This window comes from Rhodotorula graminis (assembly GCF_001329695.1).
Source record: "Rhodotorula graminis WP1 unplaced genomic scaffold RHOBAscaffold_6, whole genome shotgun sequence".
Classification (NCBI taxonomy): Eukaryota; Fungi; Basidiomycota; class Microbotryomycetes; order Sporidiobolales; family Sporidiobolaceae; genus Rhodotorula; species Rhodotorula graminis.
In genome coordinates this window covers 1,292,591-1,316,844 of record NW_017264933.1, presented here as the reverse complement: position 1 = coordinate 1,316,844, position 24,254 = coordinate 1,292,591, and the positions used below count along the sequence as shown (strand labels likewise).

Below are 24,254 nucleotides of genomic sequence, written 5' to 3'. Positions count from 1 at the left end.
AGCCATGCCGAGCCCACGACCACCCTCCCTCGCCGCCTTCGTCGCCCTCGTCCTCGTCGCCCTGGCACCTCTCGCCAGCGCCGTCAAGTTCTCGCTCACGGCCCACCACAACCCGACCCCGAAATGCCTGTGGAACTACGCCATGACCGACACCCTCGTCGTCATCTCGGTCTCAGCCCCGCTCGCCGGCAACAACCTGCAGCGCCTCGACATGGAGGTCATTGACGGCTCCGCCTCGCGCAACACGTACCAGGCCAAAAAGGGCCTCAAGGGCGAGACCCGCATGGCCATCACGACCCACGCCGACGCCGACCTCGGCGTCTGCTTCCGCAACGTCCTCGACCCCTCGGTCCCCGAGCACCAGGCCGCAAAGTACGAGCGCCTCGTCGACCTCGACGTCGACATTGGCGCAGACGCCGTCGACTACAACGCCATCGCCAAGCAAGAGTCGCTCTCCGGACTCGAGGTCGAGATGCGCAAGCTCGAGGGCGTCGTAAAGGAGATCGTCGACGAGCTCAACTACCTCAAGCGCCGCGAGGCCCGCATGCGCGACACCAACGGTCCATCCCTCGTCTCTCTCCCTCTCTCGCGCAGAACGACCGACTGACTCCCTTGTCCCACGCCCGCAGAGTCGACCAACGACCGCGTGACCAAGTTCTTCTACCTCACGTTCTCGACCCTCGTCCTCCTCGGCGTGTGGCAGGTCATCCACCTGCGGTCCTACTTCAAGAAGAGTGCGTCGAGCTTCGTTCTCTCTGTCTCTGCGCCTTGCTGGGCGCGAGCTGGCGCCTCGGGCGGCTTCGCGGGCCGAGCATGGTCGGCTAGCGCGGGGAAACGACGCTGACAGCACCCTCTCTCGGCGTTCGCAGAGCACCTCATCGACTGAGCTGGCCTCGTCTCGTTCGTGACGGCGTGGGAGGGAGAACGGCGCGGCGGCCCGGAGGGCGCGAGCCGAGTAGAGCGCGAGGGAGGGGGAGCCAGATACCCGCACGGTCGAGCGCAGGCGAGGAACGTGGTCGCAATCGCATCGGTGCATCTCTCGGTCTTGCTGTGTGTCGCTGTCGACTGTCGCCCGAGAGCTGAGTGAACCATGGCGCGAGAAACCGGCTCAAGCCTCGGGTGACCGGTACCATCTCTCGCCAGCTTCAGAGCCTCGACCGCCCGCACGCTTGCCTGGCACGAGCTGCTACAGCGCACACCGTACCTCTCGCAACACGCCACCTGCACCCGCAAGCCCACACGCCTTCACCCGCCGCCGCCAAGTCGAGCCAGCAGCTCGTCACCGCCTGATCAACGCTCTCGTCCTCCAGCAACTCGTGAGTCGCGCTCTTTCTCGCAGTCGGTCTCTTGGGATACCTCTGTCCGAAGCAGGAGCGCACAGGAGCGCAGGGCAGCGGGTCGTCGAGGACGGCGAGCAGGGTCGGCCGAGGTGGGGGGACCAGCTCATGCACAGGCTCGCGCAGCGCTCTCTGGGTACTGTGAGCTGCACGAGGAGCTCGGTGGAGCGTCTCACAGCAGATCTGCCCGCCGCATAGCCTGCGCGAGGAGAAGGTGGACGAGTGTCCCTCCTCGCCGGCCCTCTCCAACCCGGCCAAACCGCGGCGAGCACCTTGCAGGGCACAGATCCGCCTACTGACCTCCCATTCGTCCCCTGCAATTCCTCAGCGATGCCTCCCCGCTTCTGGTCCTCGCCCTACAAGAACTCGCTCCTCACGCCCGCAAAGGCGCGCCGCTCTCTCCCTCTCGTCCCTCTCCCTCCGAGTCGTGCGGTCCAGAACGAGGATACTGACCCAAAGTCGTCGCCCACAGCGCGAAGCGTGGTACTCGGAGCTCCCGACGGCCTCGGCGCCCGCGAGCGACTCGTCCGACCCGGTCGCGGCCGCCGGGGAGTATTTCCTCGCGCAGGGCTCGGCGGGCGGTGCGTCCCTCGCGTTCCCTCGTCTCTCCCTCTCACGCGCATGAGAGGAGACTGACGTGAGCGTCGCGATCCGACACACACAGGCTCGCTCGTCGCCGTCCCGTGGAGCGAGACGGGCAAGCACGGCGGCCAGGCGCGCACCGTGCAGACGGGCCTCGGGCGCGTCGGCGCGTTCGCGGCCGATCCGTGGGGGGACCTGCTCGTCGCTGCGGGCGATGGAGGACAGGTGCGTCGCTGCTCGAGGGCTCTCCGCGTCTCTCGCCGAACCTCCTCGTCCAGGTCTCGTCCGAACAGCCGACGTACTTCTCCCTGCGCTCCGTACACAGATCAATGTTGTCGCCCTCCCTTCTCTCGACGAGCTCGCGCCGGGCCGACCGTTCGCCCCCTCGCCTCTCGTCACCCTCCGCACCCCGTCCGCCAAGCCGATCGACTCGCTCTCGTTCCACCCGCTCGTGGTGTCTCTCTTCCTCGCCACCTCGGCCACGTCGCTCTCGATCTTTGACGCGGCGTCGGGCGCGAGCGAGGCGGCGTACGGCGTCGAGATGCCCGGGCCGGCGTGGTGCGCGGCGTGGAGCGCCGACGGACGGTTGGTCAGTGCGGGCGGCAAGGACGGCAAGTTGAGGTTGTGGGACGTTCGTCAGGGTGGAGGACAAGCCGTCTTTGTGCGTCTCTCGCTCTCGCCTCTTTCGCCTCTCGACCGCACGGGCTTCCTGACGAACCGGTCCGTGCGCCGACGATGCAGGAACTCGCCTCGCACGCCGGCATCAAGCCCTCGCGCCACGTCCACCTGTCGCACCTGTCGCACCCGGCCCTGTTCAGCACGGGCTTTTCGCGCACGCGCGACCGCGAGTTCTCGGTCGTCGACCTGCGCTCGCCCGGGGGCGCCCCGCTCAAGACGCAGCGCCTCGACAGCGGGACGGGCCTCGTCTCGCCGCTCCTCGACGCCGAGCGCGGCATCGTGTACCTCGCCGGGCGCGGCGACCAGACGCTGCGCTGGGTCGAGGTGCCCTCCTCGGCCGGGCAGGGCGCGCCGTACAACGAGGGCGCGTGCGCCTTGCCGTTCCCGGCCCAGGGCGCCGCGCTCGCCCCGCCGCACGAGCTGGAGCTCATGCGCGCCGAGATCGCGCGCGTCGTCGTGCTCGGCGCAGGGGGCGAGGTCGTGCCCGTCCGCGTCGACGTGCCGAGGAGGCAGTACCTCGACTTCCACCGCGAGCTGTACCCGCCTGTCGCCGCAGGAGGTGCGTCCTCTTTCTCTCGTCCCTCCTTCTCTTCCTTTCTCGGACTGGACGTCGAAAACCCTGTACTGACGACCCGAGTGCTCGCGCGCAGTGCCCGCTCGGACCGCCGCCGAATGGCGCGCCGCCTCGCCCGACGACGTCGCCTTCCTCGACAAGCGCCAGCTCGACCCGAACGTCGCGTGGCCGACCCGCTCGCCGTCGAGTCGCACCGCGCCTGGCACGTCGTCGGCCTCGGTACCGCCTCCTGCGCCCGCACCTGCGCCAGCATCGCCTGCCGCCGCACCTGCCGCCGCACCTGCCGCCGCACCTGCCGCCGCGCCGGTTTCCTCGTCCGCCGCGCAAGCTCCGTCGCCTCTTCCCGTCGGGCAACAGTCGGCGAGCGCGACACCGGCGCCGGCGCCTCAAGCCGCATCGTCTGCCTCGACCTCGCCCGCACCTTCCCCTGCGCCGACCCCGACGACCAGCGCGCGCCCCGCGTTCGGCGCCAAGAAGCCCGAGCCCGCACCTACGCCGGCTGCGACGGCCGCACCTGCCCCTGCCGCCGTCGCCGCCCCGCCGACGGCGCAGCTCTCGAGCCTCTCGCTCGGCGGCGGCGCCTCGTCGCCCGCTGCGGCATCGACTCGCCCTACGCCTACCACTTCGCCATCGCCTACCTCTGCGCCTGCATCCGCATCCGTCAAGCCGTCGAGCCAGGCGCCAACGCTCGGCGGCGCGACCGCGCCCGGCGCGCCGTTCAACCCGGGCTGGTCGCGCAAGTTCCTCACGGGCAAGACGCCGCTCAAGCCCGACTTTTTCGACGTGCACGACCTGTCGACGACGATGAGCGCCGACGTGGCGCTGCTCAAGGTGCGTCTCGCCCTCTCCCTCCTCTTCCCCACTCCTCGTCCGGCCACTGACGCTCGAGCCTCTTCCTCCTTATTCGACCGCCCGCAGGCCTCGACCTCGTACTTCTTCTACCCGCTCTCGGGCCCGGGCGGCCGTCTCGCGTACCACCCGCTCTCGCGCCCGGGCCGGCTTCCCGTCCACCCCTCGTGCGTCGCCGTCGGCGGCACCGTCGTCGAGTTCTGCGTCGACCCGTTCGACCCGAGGAGGGTGTGCGTCGCGGGCGAGGACGGCGCTGTGAGGGTGTTTGAGCTGCCGCTCGAGGACGGGTGGAAGGAGGGCGAGACGAGGAGCGAGGCGAGCGTGGTTCTCAACGGTGCGTCGACGGTCTCTCTCTCTCTGCGAGGCCTCACGAGTCGTGAGCCAGTACTGATTCAGTGACCGGTCGTGGCACAGACGCCAAGATGGAGCGCGTCAGCGAGCTCCTGCCGCACCCGGCGGCCAAGGACCTCCTCCTCACCATCTCGGACGACCGCGGCAACCCGACCGCTCGCCTGTGGGACATGTCGAAGGGCGACAAGCTGCTCGAGCTGGCCCTGCCCAAAGGAGGGGTGCGTCCGCCTCTCTCTTTGCCTCGTTCGCGCCTGCCGCGACCGCAGAACCTGACTCTCTTTCGACGCAGATCTCGTCCGCCGCGTGGTCGCCGTCCGGCGCTCGCCTCGCGTTTGCGACCAAGAAGAAGGAGCTCTACGTCCTCGACCCTCGCGACTCGACCAACTCGCTCGTGAGCGCGCCCGGGCACGAGTCGATCCGGCCTTCTCGCCTCGCGTGGGCGTCCGAGGAGGACATCGTCTCGAGCGGCTTCAACCGCGCCGCCTCGCGCGAGCTCATCCTGTTCCACCTGTCGTCGTCGGCCAACACGCTCGTCAAGCTCGGCGCGACCCAGCTCGACGTGTCGCCGGCGCCCCTGTTCCCGTTCGTCGACCTCGACACGCGCATTCTCCTCCTTCACTCGCGAGGCGACCGGTCCTGCCTCGCCTACACGGTCAACCTCGCGCCCAAGGACGCCTACGACGCGTTCGACAAGCTGCCCTCGTTCGAGGCCGGCGGGCTCCAGAGCGGGTGGGCGTTCCTCCCCAAGGCGAGGGGGGACGTGCGCAAGGTCGAGATCGTCAAGGGCCTGCGCCTCACGCCGAGCACGATCGAGGTCGTCGCCTTTACTGTGCCTCGCGCAAAGGTGCGTCGCCCCCTTTCGCCTTCCTCGTCCGTCCCGCCATCCTCCTCGAGGAGGGTCGCATTGACTCGAGGCCCGATTCGTCGCACAGGCCGACTTCTTCCAGAACGACGTCTTCATCCCGACGCGCAACGTCGAGAAGCCGAGCATGGCTGCCACCGAGTACCTCGCCGGCGAGAACCGGCCGCTTGAGATCATCGACTTGAGGCCGGCCGGCATGGAGCTTTGTGGGTCTCGCTCTCATTCTCCTGCCCTCAAGTCCTGCACAAGCCGGACCTTGAGGTCTTGGACGAGAGGAACAGCCTGACCCACTTCCCTGTCCGCAGTGTCGAACGCGCCGGCGCCGGTCAAGAACGTCAGCACCAGGTCCAAGGTCCGTCTCGGATTTTCTTTCTCTCTCTCTCTCTCCCGCTCTGAGCCCTGGCTCACTCGCACTGACGCCTCTCGTACCATATACCTACAGATCAAGCAGGACGGTCTCACCGACTCGCAGCGAGAGAAGCAGCACCTCGACTCGCTCTTCGAGGTGCGCTGCCGCCGTTTCTTTCTTCCTCGCCCTCTCCTCGCGCAGTGACCTGACCAACTTCTCTCGCACCCATCTCTCGCAGTCCGCCAAAGCCGACGAGGACAGCGAGGAGGACGAGGCGGTGCAGCCGGTGCGGGCGAGTCACCGGATCGAGCAGGACGACGACGAGTGGTGAATCTAGACGAGGTGAAAATGAGGCTACAGGTTGCAGGCTGCTATGCGACGGACAGAGAGTGACAACAAGAGAGATGCGAGAGTACAATAGGGGAGCTAGACCTGAGCGCGACCGAGAGGGTGGTACAGCGAGAAGTCGCCCTCGGCCTCCTCGGGAAGGGCATCGTCGCCAAAGTCGTCCTCGTCCTCGTCGTCCTTCTTGGCTGCCGCCTTCTTGGCCCGACGCACGACAAGCTTCTTGCTGCTGCTGCTGCTACGAAGGAATGACGGGCGAGAGGCGCGCGGCGAGTGAACGTCGACGCGAGGCATGAGCTCAGCGTCGTCGTCGAAGCGCACGCTCGTGCGTCGCCTCGGGACGTCCTCCTCGCTCGCCGTGGCCGTCGTCGACGTCGTCGCGACAGGCTTGGGCCGGCTGCGCGCCGCACCTGCCGCCGCAGCGATGGCCGCCGCGTCGCCCGTCATGCCCATGCGCTCGAGCCGCGCCTTCTGCTGCGACTCGCGCCACAGCTTCGACACCTCGGCCGGGCTCGACGCCGTCTGCGCGACGAGGAACTTGGTGTCGCCGACGCGATGCTGCTCGCCGACGATGTCGAGCTTGTCGAGGCCGCTCGGGAGCGGGAGGAGGGCGAGGTCGGGCTCGTGGGCGGCCATGGGGCGGCCGTCGGCAAACAGGGAGCCGCCCGAGGTGCGCGCGAGCGAGTCGTTGATGTCGAGCGACTCGCCGAACGGGATCGAGTCCGGGTTCGAAGGCGTGAGGCACGTCATGTTGACCTCCTTGCGGAAACACGTGTCGACGTCGACGGCCGAGAAGAAGGCGCAGCCCTACGACAAGACACAGAGAGATAGAGAGAGAGAGAGTCAGTACGAGGAGAATCGCTGCAGAGAGATCAAGAGAGAGTCGGGCGCACCTGAGGCAAGTCGGGCATCTGGAGCCGGTAGGCGAACAGCGAGCGCGTCCACAGGTTGGCGACCTGGAGGGCCATGGCGGCGCGGTCCTTGTCCTCCTCCTTGACGAGGTAGCGCACCTCGTCGTGGACCGAGATGAGGTAGCGCGCGTCGATCTCGAACCGGCGCGTGAGGTACTCCATCGAGACGAGGAGGAGGTGCAGGTAGTCGACGCCCGACGACTGGACGACCCAGTTGATGCGCGACGGGAGGTAGCCCTCGCCGGCCTTGCTCTTGCCGTCGGCGGGGAGGTACGCCTTGGTGAGCGCCGACGTGAGGCCGCAGCCGAGCGCGGGCGTGCGAGGGCGCTCGCTCTGCGCGATCTCCTCGAGCTTGTTGAAGACGAACGACTCGGTGCCGCCGTGCCAAAAGTTGCGGCGGAAGGCCGGCGAGCGGTCGACGACGCCCTTGGTCGACGCGTACAGGGCCTTGGCGAGGTCGGTCGCCTCGTTTGTCGTCAGGGCCGGGTTCGACTTGAGGAGGAGCTGGACGGCGTGCTTGACGCCGGCGCCGTAGATGCGCGAGTAGTTGAACACCTTGGCGTCGTCGCGCGAGATGCCGAGGATGCTGGCCGACTTGGAGTGCAGGTCGGTCCCGGCGCTCTTGGTCCCCTCGAGCGTCATCCACCCGATGGCCGTCGCGCCGTGGATGCCGAACTGGGCGTCGCCCATGACGCTGCAGATCCACAGCTCCTCCGAGTCGACGTCGGCGCCGACGATGGCGTACCCGGCCGGCGCGCGCACCATCGACTTGAGCTCCGAGCCGACGCGGTTCTTCTTGGCGTTCGACGCCGTGAGCCACGTCCGCTCGACGGCGCGACGCGTGATCGTGCCCATCGGGACGACCTGGGGCAGGATGAGCCCTTGGGCGTCGTCGCTCGCCTCGCTCGCGGCGACGGCGGCCGGCGTCGGGGCGGGAACGCGCGCGTCGCCGTTCCAGACGACCATCTGGTTCGTGATGCGCTCGCGCGCCGACGTCCAGTAGCTGCACGACGCGTTGAGGGCGAGGGCGGCCTCGGCGGCCGGGTACTCGGACGTGAGGACGCCGTCCTCGAACGCGGCGACGAACGGCTTGCTCAACGGGCTGCCGACGTTCTTGCCCTCGCCGTCCGGGTGCGGGAGCTTGACGTAGGCGCCGTCGGTGTCGGCGTCGAGGCTCGCGTCGGCGACGTCGGAGAACTCGAGCGCCTTGAGCGACGGGTCGGCGACGAGGGCTGCATCGAGCTCGGCGGCCGGGATGCGGTACATCCAGCCGTGCTCCTTCGAAAAGGCGACGGGGAAGCCCTTCCACCGCAGCTTGAGGAGGAGCGGCGCGGCGCGCTTGCCGATCGACACGTCGAGACCTTGGCGAGGGACGTCCAGGTCCCAGTACCACTTGGGCCACACGAGGTCGCTCGACTTGACGTCGACGGGGCCGGCGGCGCTCGTCGTCGTCGCGTCGGCGAGCGCGGCTGCAGCGTCGGCAGCGTCGGTGCGCTTGAGCGGGCCCGAGCGCGTCGGCGTCCAGTCGAGCTGCGCGAGCCAGACGTTGGCGGCGCGCTCGTCGGCCGAGAGCTCGTGTGCCCGCTCGACGGCCCCGTCGGCGAGCGCGCGCACCTTGGCGAGGACGGCTCGGCCCTCGGGCGTGTCGTCGCCGCTGCTGCCGAGCGCGACCGCCTGCGACAGCTCCGGGTACGGGCTCGCGAGGACGCCGTCGCGGACCTTTTTCGAGAGCTGGGTCGCGACGAGCTTGTGCGTCTTGGTGCCGCGGCGGACCGACAGGGCGTACAGGTTGACGTCGGGCAGGTCGGCGACGAGGCGGTCCTTGGGTCCGAGGTCGGCGGGCGCGACGAGCTGGTCGTCGTCGGCCGGGACGAACCGGTCCTTCTTGGTGCGCGCCTTGAGCGCCTTGGTCGGGACGGCGAACAACCAGCCGTGCGAGTGGGTGTGCACGACCGGGAACCCGCGCCAGGTCGTCTCGAGGAGGAGCGGGACGAGCGGCGACGCGAGCGACAGGTCCTTGTCGAGCGCGGCGAACCAGGACGGCGGGCCGGGCTCGTCGGGCTCGTCCTCGACGACGTGCTGCTGCGCCTTCTTGCTGCCTCGCCGCCGTGCGGGCGCCGTCGTCGTCGCCGCGCCGGGCAACCGCCGCGCCTTCTTCGGGCTCCAGTCGAGCTGGCGCAGCCACGGGTCGTCCTCCCACACGAAGCGCCCGTCGGCGCCGCGGTGGTCAAACTTGGCGCGCGCCTCCTCGGCGAGCGTGACGAGGGCGCCCGTGACGCCCTCGAGGCGGTCCTGGTACTTGCGCTCGGCCCGCTCGAGGTACTCGGGCCACTTGCGGTCGACGGGCAGGACCGGCTGGCTCATGAGGGCGACGCCGGCGAACGTGACCGGGTGCGGGCACGACTCGAGGAACTTGGGCACGAGCTGGCGGTAGACGGCGAGCGTCGTCGCGACGTCGGTCGCGCAGTAGGCGATGAGCTCGTCGAAGCACTCGCGCGCGTCGGCGATCGTGAGCGACGGGTCGATGAGGACGTCGCGCAACGACTTGTCGACCGTGATGCCGCAGTGCAGGCGCGCGACCTCGGCGAGCGAGTTGAGCGACGACACCTCCTTCCAGTCCTTGACCGCCGCGTCGCCCGCCGTCGTCCTCGCGCCCTTGCCACGCCGCTTGACCTTGCTCAAGATCGACTTGGCCGGGTCGACCGCGGCCGGCGCCGTCGGCGAGACGGGCTGGTCGACGACAGGCTCGCTCGCCTCGCTCGGCGCCTCGCTCGACGCGGCCGCCGCCGCCTGCTCCTGCTCCTTGCGGTACTTGATCCAGGTTGGCCGCTGCGGGTTCGTCAACCCGCTGACGGCGACGTGGAGCGATAGCGTGTCGAGGTACCGCGTCGACGGGCGGCGGAGCGTGTACTCGTGCGCGACGCGGGCGCGGTCGTACAGGACGTTGTGGCCGATGAGGAGGCGAGGCGGCGTGTCGGGGCGCTCAAACAGGCTCGAGCGCGACAGGAAGTCGTCGGCGGATGTCGAGGAGGAGGAGGACGAGGGAGGTGTCGAGGACGAGGGAGGGCCGAACGGGATGAGGTGGTTGGGCTTGTCGTCGTCGCCTGAGAGCCACGGGCTGCACCAGGCGTACCAGCCCTTGACGCCCGCCGCGATGGCCATGATGGGAAAGTGGCCGCCGGCGTACGGCATCGTCTCGACGTCGAACACGAGCGTCGCGTCGTCGACCGACGGGAAGTCGACGCTCTCGTACGACCCGTCGGCCGAGTAGAAGGTCCAGCCTGGGGCGAGGACCCACTGCTCGCGCTCGGGCATGGGCGGCACGTCGGCGCGCGCAAAGTCCTTGGCCATCGACAGGAACGGCTCGGCGACGTCGCGGCCGATGGCGTGGAAGTGGTGCGAGATGGTCGGGCCCTGGAGCCGCGGGAGGTCGAACTCGACGGCGGGAGCGAGCTTCTTGGGCGACGACGTGCCAGGCTCGGGAAGGAGCTTGTGGTGCCGTAGGTGGGCGACCGAGATGTCGACGGCTCGTGACGAGGGCGGCGACGGGGCGAATGGCGACGAGGGTGGCGGAAAGAGCTGGGCGCGCAGGGTCGGCGAGATGAGGGGTACCTGGACCTCGTTGAACGGTGCTGCGAGCGTGCGAGTGGGTCATTGGCGGACCGTCCTCGAGGCTGAGAAGGCGACAAGGTTGCGACGAACGAGGGGCAGGTTGTCGAGGGTCGCCCCATCTCGACGGGGTGGTCGACAGGGAGCGCACACATTCTGCAAGGATCGAGAAGTCAGGCGTGTACGCTCGGTAGGGCGAACGAGAGGACGCACGAGGTTGTCGTGGCTCGAGAGCGGCAAGTCGCAGTGCCCGCCCGCTGGTCGAGGTAGACGTCGAGCCGGCGAGACGGCGTGGCGCGAGTCGGCGCGTGTTCTGGCGGTACCGCTGAGGCTCTTGGGCGGCCGTCTGGGTGATTGCGCGGGTGCTGGCGAGCGGGAGAGATGGCGACTTGAGGAGGCGGGAGGTCGCAGTGGGCGAGTCGAGGCGACGGCGTTTTGCGGGGCGCACAGCGCGGCCGAGCATCGACATGGTGCTCAGCGGTGGAGCAGGCTCTCTCTGAGTCCAGGCGAGGCGAGGGTCGAGGCGAGAGCGAACCAAACCGGCTTCATCTCCTCGCGACCGTCGCATCCCCGGCTCACCTCCACCTCGAGCCCTGGCTGCCCTTGCACAGCTGCACAGCCACTAGCGAGCTCCCACAAGTATGCTGCGCGCCCCCTCGAGCTGGGCCCACCTCCCGGCACCTCGTCCTCGCCTCGTCCGCCCGTCGTCGACCCTGCCAAAGCCGCCGCAGCTCGCTACACTCGCCGATCAGGACGACATGCGCCCCGCAAGGGACTGGCTCGCAGCCTTTGAACGCCTCGGCACCGCAGAATGGCCAAAAGGTGCGCCTCTCGCTCCTCCTCTCCACCCCCTCCTCCTCCTCGGCCCGACTACCCGACGCCCTCCTGACCCTCGACCCGCTCCCCTGCAGACCTCTTCGAGACATCCTTCACTCGCTCGTCCGGCCCAGGCGGCCAACACGTCAACCGCACCTTCTCCAAGGCCACCGTCCGCCTCCCCCTCCCCTCCCCGACCCTCGTCCCGCCCTACGCCCTCCCCCACCTGCGCCAGTCGCCGCACTACGTCCCCTCGGCTCTCCTTGTCTCGTCGTCGGCCCAGCGCACCCAGCAGACCAACCTCGCCGACGCGCTCGGCAAGCTCAAGCGCGCCATCGTCGACGCCGCCACGCGCGACCTCGTCGGCGACACGACCAAGGAGCAGAAGGACCGCGTAAAGGGCCTCGTCGTGCGCGAGAAGAAGAAGATGGAAAAGGTCAAGAAGCTGAGGAAGGACGTCAAGGGCGGCAGGGGCAAGGTCCGCGGTTGGGACTGAACATGGCCTTCAGCTCACTTTCCCCCTCGGGCACAACAAGTGCGTCCCTCTCTCCCGTTCCCACGTCGACCAACAGCCTTTCTGACACTTCATGTGCGCGCCACAGCCCACCATGCGATACGCCAATGCCGCCCTGCCGCTCCGCCGCCGCAGCCAAGGTCGACCGCGCTCGCCTCGGCTGGCCGACGCTCCTGCCGTCACCGCTCCTCTTTGATCGGGTCGTCAGTGCGCCTGCACAATGTGCGGCCAGACGATCGCGCACCCGCCATTACGGGCCATTGCGCAGAGCCGAGGCGGAGTGCGCGAGCCGGCTCTGGTACTGGCGACTTGCCGCCCTGTGTAGCCTCTCGCACCTGCGCATGCAATCACAGCCTGTTGCGCATCTCGCTGCGACCTCGAGAGCCTTGCCTGAGACCGTGCAGAGAGAGTCGACCTGCCAACTCGCGCGAGCAGACCTCGTTGCATCTTGCGCTGCCTCGCGCTCCTCGTCTCGCCTCGAGGGCTATCCGGCTCGCTGCCAGAGCACTACAGAGCATGTCGCAAGACCTTCATGGTGCGCGCTGCTCCCAATGCGGCGAACTCGGTGAGTTCCCTCATCTCCCTCCGCCCCGAGGTTCTCGCTCACCACGAGCTCTGCGCGTACAGAAACGGCATCTGAGCCATCTAGCGCCTCTTCTTCACCGCTTACATGCCCGCTGTGCGCCCACGTGGACCTCGCCGTCATCTTCTGCAACGAGTGCCTGGTCCTCCTCCTCGCCCCGCCGTGGCCAGCGTCGCACGAGCTGACTCAGTCTTGCACCCACAGGTCATGCTTCCATGCAGGCATCATGATTCACCGCAAGCTGGGCTGTGCCGGTGAGCAGGGTCGCTCTCTCGTTGTGCAGGAGGGTCGCGAGGTGCGCGAGGCTCCCGCCCTGCTCGAGAGCATCCTTCTGACTCCTCCTGGTCGCACGCAGACTGAGCTATACCACCTGTGCACGCCTGGGTGCCAGATCGCGATCGATTCGGCGCGTCTGCGTGCGTCCCTCTCTCTCCCTTTCCCAGTCCATGCCGACGAGCTCTCACTCGTGTTCACACGCGCAGGGCTACGAGCTGTTCGCCTCTCGGGTGCGTCCCCTTGTCCTCCATCTCCGCCTCTCCTCGTCGGACCGAGCTGACCCAGCCGACTCGCAGACCACGACCGCATCCGGGCCATCAAGTGCGACCCGCTCGTCAACCGCTCCCAGCTCTACGGCAGCCCGCCGCCGCCGTTCATCTTCCACATGTTCACGCGCCGGTACATCGAGAGTCTCGTGCCCGCGTGTAGGACCGGCGGTGGCACGGCGGGGAGGACGTCGTACGTGTTTGCGGTCGAGCCGAGGAGCGAGGAGGTGCGGCCGAGGCGGCATGCTGAGGCGCGAGAGCATCTTGACGCGTCGGGCTACATCGGAAACCTCGGTACGTCCCTCTCGATCTCTCTCTTTGTCCGGCGGGCACTGTCTGGTGGCGCGCCTCGCCTCGCCGCTCACTCCTCCTCGTCCTTCCCCAGGCATCGACATCGAGTGCGGGAGCGCTTCTCTAGCTCCACGAGTCGGCGAGCCGTTCTTCTACCCATCAGCCGACGACCTGGACCAGGCCGGAGCGCACGCTTCCCTCTGTGCGTCGGCGCCTTTCCTTCTCGTAGCCTCTCGATTCTGTCCACCTTTAGCGAAACGAGGAGCCTGACTCGCCTTCTTCCGCCCAGACTACGAGCTTCATCCCAAGTTCGTCTTCCTCTCGCTCTCTCTACGTGACGCCTTGCCGCCGAACTCGGCGAGCCTCGTCCTCAACCACGTCCTGACCTCATCCTCTCGCGCCCCGCAGCTTCTGGGGCCAGGGTCTGATGACCGAGCTCATCCTCGCCGTCCTGGGCTTCATCTTCGACACGCTCCTCATCCCCTCGGTCATCGTCGACCCGGTCTCGACCAACACGGCGTCGATCCGGCTCGCCGAGCGCCTCGGGTTCGCGCTCGTCGGTGACAAGCCGTGCGGCGGCGTGCCAGCAGCGACGGCGGCGGCGGGCGGTGGGGCGAAGAGGCAGCTCGTGTACCGGTTGACGAGGGACGAGTGGCGCGAGCGCGAGAGGACGAGGGCGAGGAGCAGGGCAAAGGCGGCGAGGAAGAAGCGGAACCGGCGGGCAAGGGCAGCGCAGGGAGGGCCGGCCCAGCGCGATGAGGCGCTCGTCGATGGATCGGACGACGCGAACGATGCGCTCAAGGGTCACGCTGGACCTGAGGAGGATGCGCGGGCGGCTGCGCCTGACGAGGTCGTCGAGGAGAAATCGCGACCGCGAGTCTGCCGATGGTGCGTCCCCTCTCCCTCCTCCTCTCCCTCTCTTCTTGTCTTGCTGCAGCGTGACCTCGAGCTCACCCTCTGGACCCGCAGGTGCCAGATCCCCTCTCACCTCGCCGTCGTCGACTGCGCTCTGTGCGACTGGGCGTCGTGGTGCTCGCAGGCCTGCAAGACGGCCGACCTCACCTTCTGTCGCGATCACCCAGGCGAGTGTACGGGCAGAACAGGTGGGCTCATGCAGGAGGGGGAAAGCTCGCTCGACGAGGGAGGAGGGGCGTGCGAGCCGATCCGACGCTCGTAGCGAGTTCTGTACTGCAGAGTATTTCCTCCTGCTCGAGCGCTCGGGCATGGTCGTCTGGGCGAAGCAGACGTAGTCGTTCCGTCGAACGGCGAGGTGTCCCTGACGCCGTTCACGACCGACGAGGACGATAACTTTTCGTGCTGGCGCTTCTACCGCCAACAGCGACGGCGACAGGGTCGAGTGCTCAAGCGGACCGGCTTGCGCTCTCGAGGAGTGGGCAGCACTAGTGACGGGAGCGGCGGCGCGTGAAAGTGTCGTCGAGCGTACCGGGATCCGGTGCGAGCGGTTTGAGAAGGTCGATTTGGCTGGCTCTCGCTTGCGCCCTCCTCTCGATAGAAGGTCCTCGATCGTCCATCCTGTGCCTGTAGCTGCTCTGCGACGAGTGAGGCCGTAGCGAAGAGAAAGTGCGAGACCGAGGAGCAGATAGCTGGGCGAGCAGGCGGGGCGAACGTAGTTGGCGCGGCAGTCTGGATCCGAATCTCTTTCTCGCGCCCGTTCTCGTCGACCTCGACGACGCGAGCACTCGTTGTCGAAGTGCTCAGTGAGGCGACAGTCCTCAGAAGGCGTCCCGAAGGCTACGAGCTCCACGGCGACCGTCGAGAAGGTCAATCTCGTCTCCCGCCGCCTCACTTTCGTGTTCTCCCTGTCTCTGCTCCTTCGAACGCCCTTGCGTGGCGGGCGCTCCAAGTCGAGCACTCAAGCCCCTGCACCTCGAACGTGACGAGACGAGAGAGTGCTCGCCCGACCCTGCGCTCGAGCGAGAAGGCAAGAGCTTAGCAGCGCTCGAGCCTCTCTCTTTCGTCCTCGGCCGCTCGCTCTCTCAGCTCTCGCAGAAAGGAGGTACTGACGAAGGACGTTGCAGGCAGGCGGGCTCTGATCGAGCGCAGGCGAGGGGAGAGGGGGAGGGGAGCTGTACAAAAGGAGAGAGGTCGAGAAGGAAGGAGGGACGGGAGCGGAACGAGTCGTGACGAGGGCGTAGACAAGCGAGGGGAAGGGAAGGGAGAGAGGAGCCTCTGGCGAGAGCTCAGTGCGACGAGTGGTGGAAGACGTCCTTGACGCGCTCCTTGAGGCTCGGCTTGTGCGCATCTGAAGAGGCGATGAGAGAGAAGGCGTCAGGACTCGGCGTTGAGAGGAGGAAGGAGATGGAGAGACAGAGAGAGAGAGACGCACCGTGCGACTGCTGAGCCGACGATCCCGTCGTGCTCGAGGTGTTCGACGGCGACGAGGGCGCGGCGGCGGCGGCCGACTCGTGCGTCGGGTAGTCGGCCTTGCGCTCGGCCGAGGCCTTGTTGACCCAGGCGGGCGTGCTGTGGCCGGCCGCCGACGACTCGCTCGTCTTGCTGGTCGAGCCGGCGAGGGGCGCACCACGGCCGGCGGCGTTGGTCGAGGCCGACGAGCCGGACTGGGCCTGCTGCTGCTGAGCCGACGACGACGAAGGCGACGCCGAGTGCGGGTTCGACTCAGGCTTGGGCATGGCCGTCTGGGGCGAAGCAGGCGTCGTCGTGTTCGAGATCGGGTCCGTGTACTTGAGCCCGCCGACGCCCTCACCTTGCGAGACCGACGAGGAAGCCGCCGACTCGGCGTGCTGGCGCTGGCCCGACGACGACGACGGCGACAGGGTCGAGTGCTCGTGTTGTCCGTGGTGGTGCTCGCGAGAAGTGGACGAGGTGGAGGCCGAGCCGAGCTTGGCGGCGGTCGACTCGATCTTGGACGACGCCGACGACGACTGGTCCGGGTGGAACGGGTCGGACGAGCCACGGTGCGGCGCGGGCGCCGACGACAGGTGCTGCGAAGAGGTCGACGAGGGAGCGCCGGTCGAGAGGATGCCGCCGCCGTACGCCGACGGGCCCGTGGCAGGAGGCTGACCGGGGCCGAACGACGAGAACGCCTCGCCGGCGTGCGAGCCGCCCGACGGCGGGTGCTCGGCCTCAGCCTTGGTGAAGGTCGGGTGCTGCTCGGCCTGCGTCGTCGAGGACGAAGTAGGGAACGACGAGGCGGCGTCACGGCTCGACTCGAGGCCCGACTCGGGGTGCGCGGCCGAGTAGGTGCGCGGCGAGCCCGCGCCCGACATGACCGGCTCGCCGCTCCAGTGCGAGTCGTCGACGTGCGACGGCGTGTGCATGTCGTCGCGAGTCGGGGCCTGTGCGCGAGGGAAAGTGCGTGTCAGGTTGAGAAGGCTCGAGAGGGAGAGATAGGGAGAGGGAAGGCAGGGACGCGCGTGGTGGTGGTGGCCCGAGGACGACGACGCGACGTAGTCGGTACCCGACGCCGAGCTCGCGCTCTTGTGCGGCATGAACGCCGCCGTCTTGCCCTCGAGGCGCTCGTCCTTGCCGCCCGCCGACTGCTGCGCGGTCGGAGCGAAGCGCTCGAAGCCGGCGCCGACGCCCTCCTGCGACGGCAGCGACGACGACTGCGCGAAGCCCGACGACGACGACGACGTGCCGTGCGTGCCGTAGCTCGCGGGCCCGCCGATCGTCTCGTGGCTCAGGATTGTCGCGGTCCCGACGGCCTGGCTCGACGGGACCGACGACGTGCCCGGGTGGGTCGGGCGGTCGACGTCCGTGTCCGAGTGAGCACGCGAGGCGCGCTCGGGCGAGAAGACGGGAAGGCCCGACGTCGACGACGCCGAGGTCGAGAAGTGCTCGTTCGGGGTGTGTGTCGAGACCTGCTTGTCGAGGGCGGGCTCGTCGTGCGAGCGGCGCAGGTCGAAGCCCTTGTCCTCGTCCTTGTGGCGCGTCGACGGGTCGGCCTCCTGCGTGAGGGCGAGCGGGTCGTCCTTGCCGGCGGTGGCCGTCGACGACGCCTGGTCGTCGCGCAGGTAGTTCTTGATGAGGCCGGCCTGGTTGCCCGTCGTCGACGGGTCGGACCCGCCCATCGGGCCACTGCCGAGGGACGGGCTGTCGGCCGAGGGCGTGGACGGCTCGAGCGGCGAAGAGAAGCCGCGACCGGCCGAGGCGGGAGCGGCGGTGGACGAGGACGAGTCGATACCCGACGAGGTCGGCGCCGGAGCGTTCCAGCCCGGGAGGTGGGCGGCGGCGGCGGCCTGCTGGGCCGAGTCGGCAAAGGCGTGGGTCGCGGTCGACGCCGCCGACGAGACCGAGCCAGCGACGTACGTGGCCGCGCCGGCGACGCTGTGCGCCGCAGTCGCGCCCATCGAGGCGGCCGAGCTGGCGGCCGGACCGGCGACGGCGGCCGTCGTCTGCGCCGCCGAGGCGAGGCCGGAGGCCGTCGACTGGGCGGCGCTGGACGCGACCTCGGGCGCGCGCTCAAGGCCCTGAGCGGCCGTCTCGGACATCTGCGAGTCGGGAAAGGGAAAGATAAGTAACGAGGCGCGAAAGGAGACTGAGAGAGAGGACGGGACGCACCTGCTGCTGCTTCTCGGGGCCGGGAAGGAGGTGCGACAGGTAGTTGCCGGCGCCGCGCACGGCGTCTATGGCGGTCTCGACGTAGCCGTGAGCGGGCGCGCCGGTCGAGGTCGACGTAGTCGAGGACGAGGTCATGGCGGTGTCGGTCGAGGTCGAGAGCGACGTGTTGCCGCCGGCGCCGACCGGGTGGACCTGCTTGCGCGCGCCCGCCGGCTCCATGCTGAGGTCGACGCCGGTCTCGCGCGACGAGGGCTGCTGCGCACGAGGTTCAAGAGCTGTGTCAGTAACTTCGGCGACAGTGAAGGCGACCAGCTGACGTACCTGGGCGAGCTGAGTCGCGGCGGCAGGCTGCGAGGGAGGGAGAAGACGATTTAGCTCGGCCTCGAGCTCGCCCAAGAAGAGAGAGAGAGAGAGACAGGACGCACCGCCTGGCCACCGATCGACTGCTGAATCGACTGCGCAGCGCTCGTCGCCGCCGGCTTGACCGTCTCGTGGACCTGCTGCGCCGCGTTGGCGACGACGGGCTTGGCCGACTCGTACGCCTGGCTGACGACGGGTTGGACCGTCTCCTGGACCTTGTGCGCCGTGCTCGACAGGGTCTGTGGGCGAGGGAGGGGAAGGGCGAGGTCAGCTCGACGAGGTCCGAGCGAGGAGGAAGAGGCAGAGGAAGAGGGACGCACGCTTGCGACCTGGTTGGCGTCGGGAAGACCGGACGTGTCGATGATGGGCTCGGCCGACGTGTACTGGGGCCCGGTGCCGGTGAGCGAGTGCGCCATGTCGACGAGCGACGAGCCGACGGCCTGGACGCCGTGGGCGAGCGTAGGCGACAGCTTCTCGAGGCCGGCGAGCGGCGCCGTGATGGCCATCTGCACGTCGAGTCCGTGTCAGTATGCTTGATCTTCGAAGGAGGAGGAGAGGGAGGAGCGAGGACGCACCCCTCCGAGGCCGGTCGTGAGCTTGGCGATGCTTGAGTCGTCCTCCTTGGGCGCCGTGAACTTGTGCGCCTCGGGACCGGTGCTGCGGCCGATGACCTCGTGCGTGTCGCTCAGGACGGGCTTGTCGGCGAGGAGCGGGTCGGCGGAGGTCGAGCGAGTCGACTCGCCCGTCGTGACGTTGAGGCCCTCGCGAGCCGGGTCGGCGGGCGCGGCGAGCTGGGTGGGCGCGAGGCCCGTCTCGACCTGCATGGGGTTGTCGTTTGGCGGTGTCGACATGCTTGTGCGAGGTGGAGCGAGGTGTGCTGGTCACGGTGCGGCCGTCGTTGAAAGTGGGGGGAGGGGAGGAGGCGGTGCACTGGCGGGTCAGCTCTTGCTGCACTGCGGTGCACCGAATGGGACAGTGGGGTTCACGCGTGTGCTGGTCGGAGCTTGTGCAGGAGCAAGAGCCTCCTGGCACGGTTGAGAGGAGAGGGAGAGAGGGAGAGCCTCGCGGAAGGCTTCCGACCGGCCCGCTGCCTCGCGCCCCGCGTCAGCGACGAGCTGCTGCGGGCGCGCTCAGGGAGGCGCGTGCACAGCGTTCGCAACCTCCGTCAGCCGTCCTTGGCCGCGTCGTACTTGCCTCGCAGCGGGTCACAGCCGTTCGCGCCCCGCCGCTCAGCGACAAGTTGCGAGCGATTCCGACGGCGCAGCGGCGGTGCTCGTCTTTCTCCGGTACAGGCGCGCAGCTCCCTTGCCGCGATGGCGTTCGCTCGAGCCATAGCTGGAGACCTCTCGCAGCTCTGCCCAGACGCAGAAGGGGCGACGACCGCGAGCTGCCGTCGGACGCACAGACCTCGGACTTTCAGCTAGCGATGGCGGTCCTCTCGCTCTCTCGCCGTCCAACACGCGCACGGGCACACGAACGCTTTAGATTGCAAGACCGAATAAATCGAGAGACTACGAGAAACATGAGTGATGTTGAACGAGGGTGGAAAAGCGGGCGAGAGGCGAAGGAGAGACGAGGCGGGAACGAGAGGAAGGGAAAGAGCAAGGCCGACGAGCTGTAGAGAGCGAGAGTGAGCACATGCACCTCTAACGAGGCGAGGAAGGAGGAACCGAGAGCGGGCGCACCTCGACAGAGCCCAGCTCAGAGCTCGAGCGTGACCGTCTCGGCAATCTTGCGGCTGCTCGTCCCGACCGCGAGCTTGTACTCGCCGTGCGCGAGCATCCACCCGCCGTGCGTCACGTCCCACACGGCGAGGTCCTTATGGCGCAGCTGGAACGTGACCTGGGCCGTCGCGCCCGCGGCGAGTTGAGGCTTCGAGAAGCCGCGAAGGGAGCGGGGCGGCATCTTGTTCGGGGTCGACGAGGGGAAGGTGAGGTAGAGCTGTAGGCGAAAGAGGGAGGGAGGACGTCGACGTGTCAGGAAGGGCGCTTCTCGAGCCGCACGAGCGAGAGAGGGAAAGGGGAGGAGGAGGGCATAGAGACGCACCTGAGCGACCTCGGCGCCAGCGACCGAGCCCGTGTTCTTGACCGACGCCGTCACCTCGTACGCGATGTCGTACAGGCCCGACGTCTCCTTGCCGTCGACGAACAGCTTCTCGTTCGTCTCGCGCACGCTCGCCGGCACCTTCTCGCTCTTGGCCTTGACGGCGACGTTCGACACCTCGAAGCTGTGGGACGCGGCAGTGTCAGTCCGCGATGGACGTCGAGGAGAGGGGACGGCATGACGAGGGAAAGGAGGAGAAGAGAGAGAGCTGCGGCGCACCTCGAGTAACTCTTGCCGAACCCAAACTCGTAGAGCGGCTCGATCTCCTGCTCGTCAAAGTGCTTGTAGTCGATGAAGACGCCCTCGGAGAAGTTGGCGACCGGGTTGATGACGATCGAGCCGTTGTAGTGGTTGTCGGCAAAGTCGGACACGTTGCGGGCGATGGTGAAAGGGAGCTTGCCGCTCGGGTTGGTGTCGCCGAACAAGGTCGAGGCGACGGCGGTGGCTGCGGGAAAGACCGAGAGTGACTCAGCGACGTCGTCGAGCGAGAGGGAGAAGAGAGAGGAGAGAGCAGGACGTACAGCCCTCTTGGCCGCCGTAGTAGGTGTACAGAATGGCGGTCACGTTCGGGTGGTCGACGAAGCGCGACATGTCGACCGGGCCCGGCGCAGTGACGACGACGATCGTGTCGCTGTGACGGGCGGCGACGTACTCGACGAGGTCGGACCCGCCGTTCTGGAGCTGCGAGTGCGGAGACGGGGTCAGTGCGCGCTCGCGAGGGGCGAGAACGGGAGGGCGAACGGCGAGCGCACCTCGAGGTCGGTGTGGTCGAAGCCCTCGCGGCCGATCTTGGTGACAAAAACGACGGCGGTGCTGGCGTAGGCGAGCTTGGCGTCGAGGAAGAGGGTCTGACCGCCCATCCAGCCGCCAATCTGGCCCTGCGTCGCGTTGCTGTGGTGGACGGACGGTCAGGGACGGTCCGAGTCGGGCTCACGCAGGGGAAAGAGAGGAGGACGCACTCGTAGGTGTAGTAGTCGGTGACGACCGGGCGCTCCTCCTTGCGGCCGCGAGCCGTGATGGCGGCGATCGGGTCGAGGTTGTACGGCGTCGGCGAGCCGCCGCTGCCGTAGCCGTCGGTGCTCGCGCCCGAGAAGTCGGCATCGGGCGACCCGGCGAGGTCCATGCCGATGTTGTGCATGATGCCGATCGGCGAAGGCGCCGCCGACGAGCCGATGAGGAGGATGTCGCGAGGCTTGTTGAGGGGCAGGCCCAGCGAGTTGTTGTCCGAGCGCACGTTCTTGAGGAGCGTGATGGCGCCCTCTGCGACCTTGCGTGCCGTCTCGGTCGAGTAGTTGTTGCCGACGAACCGCCCAAAGTCAGTCTTGGGAAGGTTGGCTTGGTCGAGCGCAAAGTAGGGCGTGAGGATGCTGCAGGGGCGCAGACACAGTCAGTATCTGCGCGAGATGACGAGGGACAGGCGTCGGCCCGAGGGAGGAGAGAGTCTGAGGACGGACCGGATGAATTTGTCGTCGACGACCTCGACCGGGACCGAGCCGTTCTTGACGTACGGCATGAGTGCCTCGCCATAGTAGTGGCCTGTGTCGGTGAAGAAACCGATAAAGTCTGTGCCGTGGTTGGCGAGCTTGAGCGTGTCGTGCCCTGCGCCCCAATCTGCTCGATGCGAGAGTCAGCTCGTGTGGGCGAGGAGAGGCGGCGACAGCTCGAGCGCACCCGTGATGACCCAGCCGTGGAAGTTGAGCTGCCGGCGATGCAGGGAAGGGTGTCGAACGAGGCCATGAGGGTGCAGGAGGAAGGAGAGGACGAGGGGAACGCAAAAAGTCAGTCGGGCTGCGACCGTCTCTCGAGAGGTGCAGGACGGGACGCACCGTCTTCTTGAGGACAGTGCTGAGAAGATGGTCGTTCTTGCAGGCGAAAGTACCGTTGACTGTGTCGAGCAGGAGACAAAGTCAGGTCGAGGAACGAGAGGACGGTCGAAAAGAGAAAGGGGCTGACCCTGGTTGTCTGCGAGGAGGTCCGTGCGGTCGACACGTCAGTTTGGCGATCCTGCATAACGTGAAAGGGGAGGCAGACACTCACAGGCACACATGGCGGCCCCGGCACCAGCCCTGATGGCCTCGGCAAAAGGCCAGACGTAGAGCTCGTGGGTCGTCGCCTCGTCGATGACCGAGTCCACCGTCTGGTTGGCGATGTTGGGGAAGTAGCCCGTTGGGGTGCCGATTCGGAGGTACTCTTGCTCGTTCTGCGCGAGGCGAGAGATGCGGGCGAGGAGAGGAGGAAGGGAAGGGAGGGAAGGAGGAGGAAAGGAGAGAGGAGGGGTCAGTCCGGTTCGAGCGAACGAGTCGCCGAGGAGGGAGCGCACGCCGACAAAATGCCTGCAGGGAGTCACAGAGGCGTCGGTGCGGGCTCGTCGAGAGGGTGCAGAGATATAGAGAGAGAGAGCGCGAGACGCACTTGACGAGGCCGACGACGCCCTGCTGCTGGAAGCCGAGGACGGTGAGGTGCGCCGCAGTGCCCGTCAGGTAAGGGTCGGGCGAGAAGTTCTCCCAGTTGCGGCCGCCGTACGGCGAGCGACCCATGCCGCCCATCGAGATCGAGAGCGGGACGTGCGCGCCGACGTCGTGGTACTCCTTGCCCATGGCGAGCGCGCGAGCATAGATGAGGTCGACGTCGAACGTGGCACCGGCCGTGAGCTCGGGCGGGAACTGGGTGCTGTAGCGCGAGTTGATGCCTGTCGCGAGGAGGGTCGAGAGGGCGTGAGTGAGAGGACGAGGGACGTGCGAGAGAGGCGAGCTGGACGCACCGGACGGCCCGTCAGCCGTGCACATGCCCTCAGTCAGGCCGATGTCGGCGAGTGGGAAGCCGAGGCCGCTGCAGCCGTTGGTGAGCGCCTGAAAGTCGGCAAGTTGATCTGCGACAGGAGAGAAAGGGTCAGTCGGGAGGTCGGTACGACGGCGTGAGGAGGGTCTGAGACGCACCTTCTGCTCGAGGCTCATGCCTGCGACGTAGTCGACCGCCTTCTTGTACGCCTCGATCCACTTGTCGTTGGTGAAGCCCTCGGCCGAAAGGCGAGAGTAGGTCGTCGAGTCGGACGCGAGGTTGACGGCGCGACGAGCCGGGGCGGCATGAGCGAGGCCGCTCAGCGCGAGAAGCACCAGGGCGTTGGCGAGCATGGCGGTGCGGATGATGAGGGAAGAGAGAGAGAGAGGGCCCGGTCGACGCCGGCGCCGCGAGTCGAAAGTCGACCGGCTCGTCCGCCTCGCCGCATGGCGTTCTCGATCACCGGCGTCTCGACCGAGATGGCGTGCAGCGTGGTCGGCGAGCGGACTGAGCGCAGACAGACCACGACAGGAGAGTGTCGCCGAAGCCGAGGAGGAGCGAGAGCGAGGAAGCGAGAGCAAGCTCGCCCGCTGCCGAAGCTCGGCTTCCGCGTGCCTGGCGGCCGCTGCGGAGGAACGTTCGTAGCGACGAGAGGAGATGCTCGGAGAGTCCGGTCCGCGCGCAGGGAGGCGCGAGCGAGGCGGACAGAAGCAAAGCGGCGACGACGCCGCGGCCGGACCGCTGCAGCAAGACGGCCCCGCCAGCGGTGCCGAACCTTTCGCCAAGCGCGCTCGGCTAGCTTGAGCGCCAGGCGTGGGCGCAGCGATCGAGGGCGGGAGGAAGGGGGAGGAGGAGAGGTGGGACGAGGCGAGGACGGCGGGGCGAGGACTGAAAGGGCTGTAGCTGGCTCAGGCCTTAGCCAGCGTGTACGGCTGCCGGAGCACACTGCGCGTGGGCAGCTTGTCGAGAGCTGGAGGATGCGACGACGGGCGACAAACGAGGCCGGCGCAGAGAGCTTTCTGCACACCACGCCGCCTGTCCCGCCCAGGCTAGCCGAGCGCTCGCTGTCACTGTCCGCACCAGCACGCGCAATGCCAGCACCCGGTCCACGCCCTCGCCTATGCGGTCGCGAGCGAGAGGGAGTGAGATGAGGCGGCTTGTTCCACCGAGGCTCGCTCTCCTCGCCCGCCTCGAGACGGGCTGCACAAGCTGGAGCAGTCCTGATGTAGCAAGCTCTACGCGTTGCATCCAGACGGCGGGTTCCGCGAGGCGTGTGGC

At 68.0% G+C, this 24,254-nt stretch overlaps 7 protein-coding genes across 7 annotated transcripts; 4 read left to right on the top strand and 3 right to left on the bottom strand.

Moving 5' to 3' along the window:
* Positions 1-4: 4 nt before the first annotated feature.
* On the top strand, positions 5-1,044 carry RHOBADRAFT_36404 (uncharacterized protein; the record flags this gene model as incomplete). Its single annotated transcript, XM_018413351.1, has 3 exons — positions 5-560; positions 630-734; positions 870-1,044. 3 exons carry the CDS (start codon positions 5-7, stop codon positions 884-886), a joined length of 678 nt encoding a protein of 225 aa, XP_018271598.1. The 3' UTR covers positions 887-1,044.
* Positions 1,045-1,667: 623 nt separating this feature from the next.
* Positions 1,668-5,954, top strand: RHOBADRAFT_53514 (uncharacterized protein; the record flags this gene model as incomplete). The annotated part of the gene is made up of 13 exons (XM_018416872.1): positions 1,668-1,745; positions 1,810-1,918; positions 2,002-2,144; positions 2,245-2,580; positions 2,661-3,156; positions 3,248-4,002; positions 4,090-4,354; positions 4,435-4,589; positions 4,661-5,215; positions 5,304-5,439; positions 5,539-5,585; positions 5,676-5,738; positions 5,821-5,954. The coding sequence occupies 13 exons, from the start codon at positions 1,668-1,670 to the stop codon at positions 5,911-5,913; spliced, it is 3,231 nt and encodes a 1,076-aa protein (XP_018271597.1). The 3' UTR covers positions 5,914-5,954.
* A 594-nt stretch (positions 5,955-6,548) lies between these two features.
* RHOBADRAFT_5472 (uncharacterized protein) lies at positions 6,549-10,462 on the bottom strand (the record flags this gene model as incomplete). The annotated part of the gene is made up of 5 exons (XM_018417468.1): positions 6,549-6,734; positions 6,821-8,279; positions 8,982-9,493; positions 9,542-9,830; positions 9,897-10,462. Coding segments are annotated over 5 exons (3,012 nt in total), but the record flags the coding sequence as incomplete, so codon positions are not given.
* Positions 10,463-11,088: 626 nt separating this feature from the next.
* Positions 11,089-11,759, top strand: RHOBADRAFT_14560 (uncharacterized protein; the record flags this gene model as incomplete). The annotated part of the gene is made up of 2 exons (XM_018412211.1): positions 11,089-11,269; positions 11,359-11,759. 2 exons carry the CDS (start codon positions 11,089-11,091, stop codon positions 11,757-11,759), a joined length of 582 nt encoding a protein of 193 aa, XP_018271595.1.
* A 534-nt stretch (positions 11,760-12,293) lies between these two features.
* RHOBADRAFT_53512 (uncharacterized protein) lies at positions 12,294-15,247 on the top strand (the record flags this gene model as incomplete). The annotated part of the gene is made up of 10 exons (XM_018416871.1): positions 12,294-12,312; positions 12,405-12,495; positions 12,565-12,655; positions 12,716-12,776; positions 12,843-12,866; positions 12,933-13,196; positions 13,288-13,395; positions 13,483-13,501; positions 13,602-13,753; positions 15,237-15,247. The coding sequence occupies 10 exons, from the start codon at positions 12,294-12,296 to the stop codon at positions 15,245-15,247; spliced, it is 840 nt and encodes a 279-aa protein (XP_018271594.1).
* On the bottom strand, positions 15,207-18,946 carry RHOBADRAFT_53511 (uncharacterized protein; the record flags this gene model as incomplete). The annotated part of the gene is made up of 8 exons (XM_018416870.1): positions 15,207-15,456; positions 15,541-16,510; positions 16,622-17,665; positions 17,736-17,990; positions 18,057-18,083; positions 18,161-18,334; positions 18,416-18,601; positions 18,671-18,946. 8 exons carry the CDS (start codon positions 18,944-18,946, stop codon positions 15,395-15,397), a joined length of 2,994 nt encoding a protein of 997 aa, XP_018271593.1. The 3' UTR covers positions 15,207-15,394.
* An 834-nt stretch (positions 18,947-19,780) lies between these two features.
* On the bottom strand, positions 19,781-23,329 carry RHOBADRAFT_53510 (glycoside hydrolase family 3 protein; the record flags this gene model as incomplete). Its single annotated transcript, XM_018416869.1, has 15 exons — positions 19,781-20,036; positions 20,142-20,322; positions 20,418-20,643; positions 20,720-20,879; positions 20,951-21,089; positions 21,158-21,565; positions 21,653-21,809; positions 21,870-21,897; positions 22,025-22,083; positions 22,152-22,160; positions 22,236-22,398; positions 22,519-22,531; positions 22,611-22,887; positions 22,960-23,047; positions 23,135-23,329. 15 exons carry the CDS (start codon positions 23,327-23,329, stop codon positions 19,797-19,799), a joined length of 2,343 nt encoding a protein of 780 aa, XP_018271592.1. The 3' UTR covers positions 19,781-19,796.
* Between the last annotated feature and the right edge of the window lie 925 nt (positions 23,330-24,254).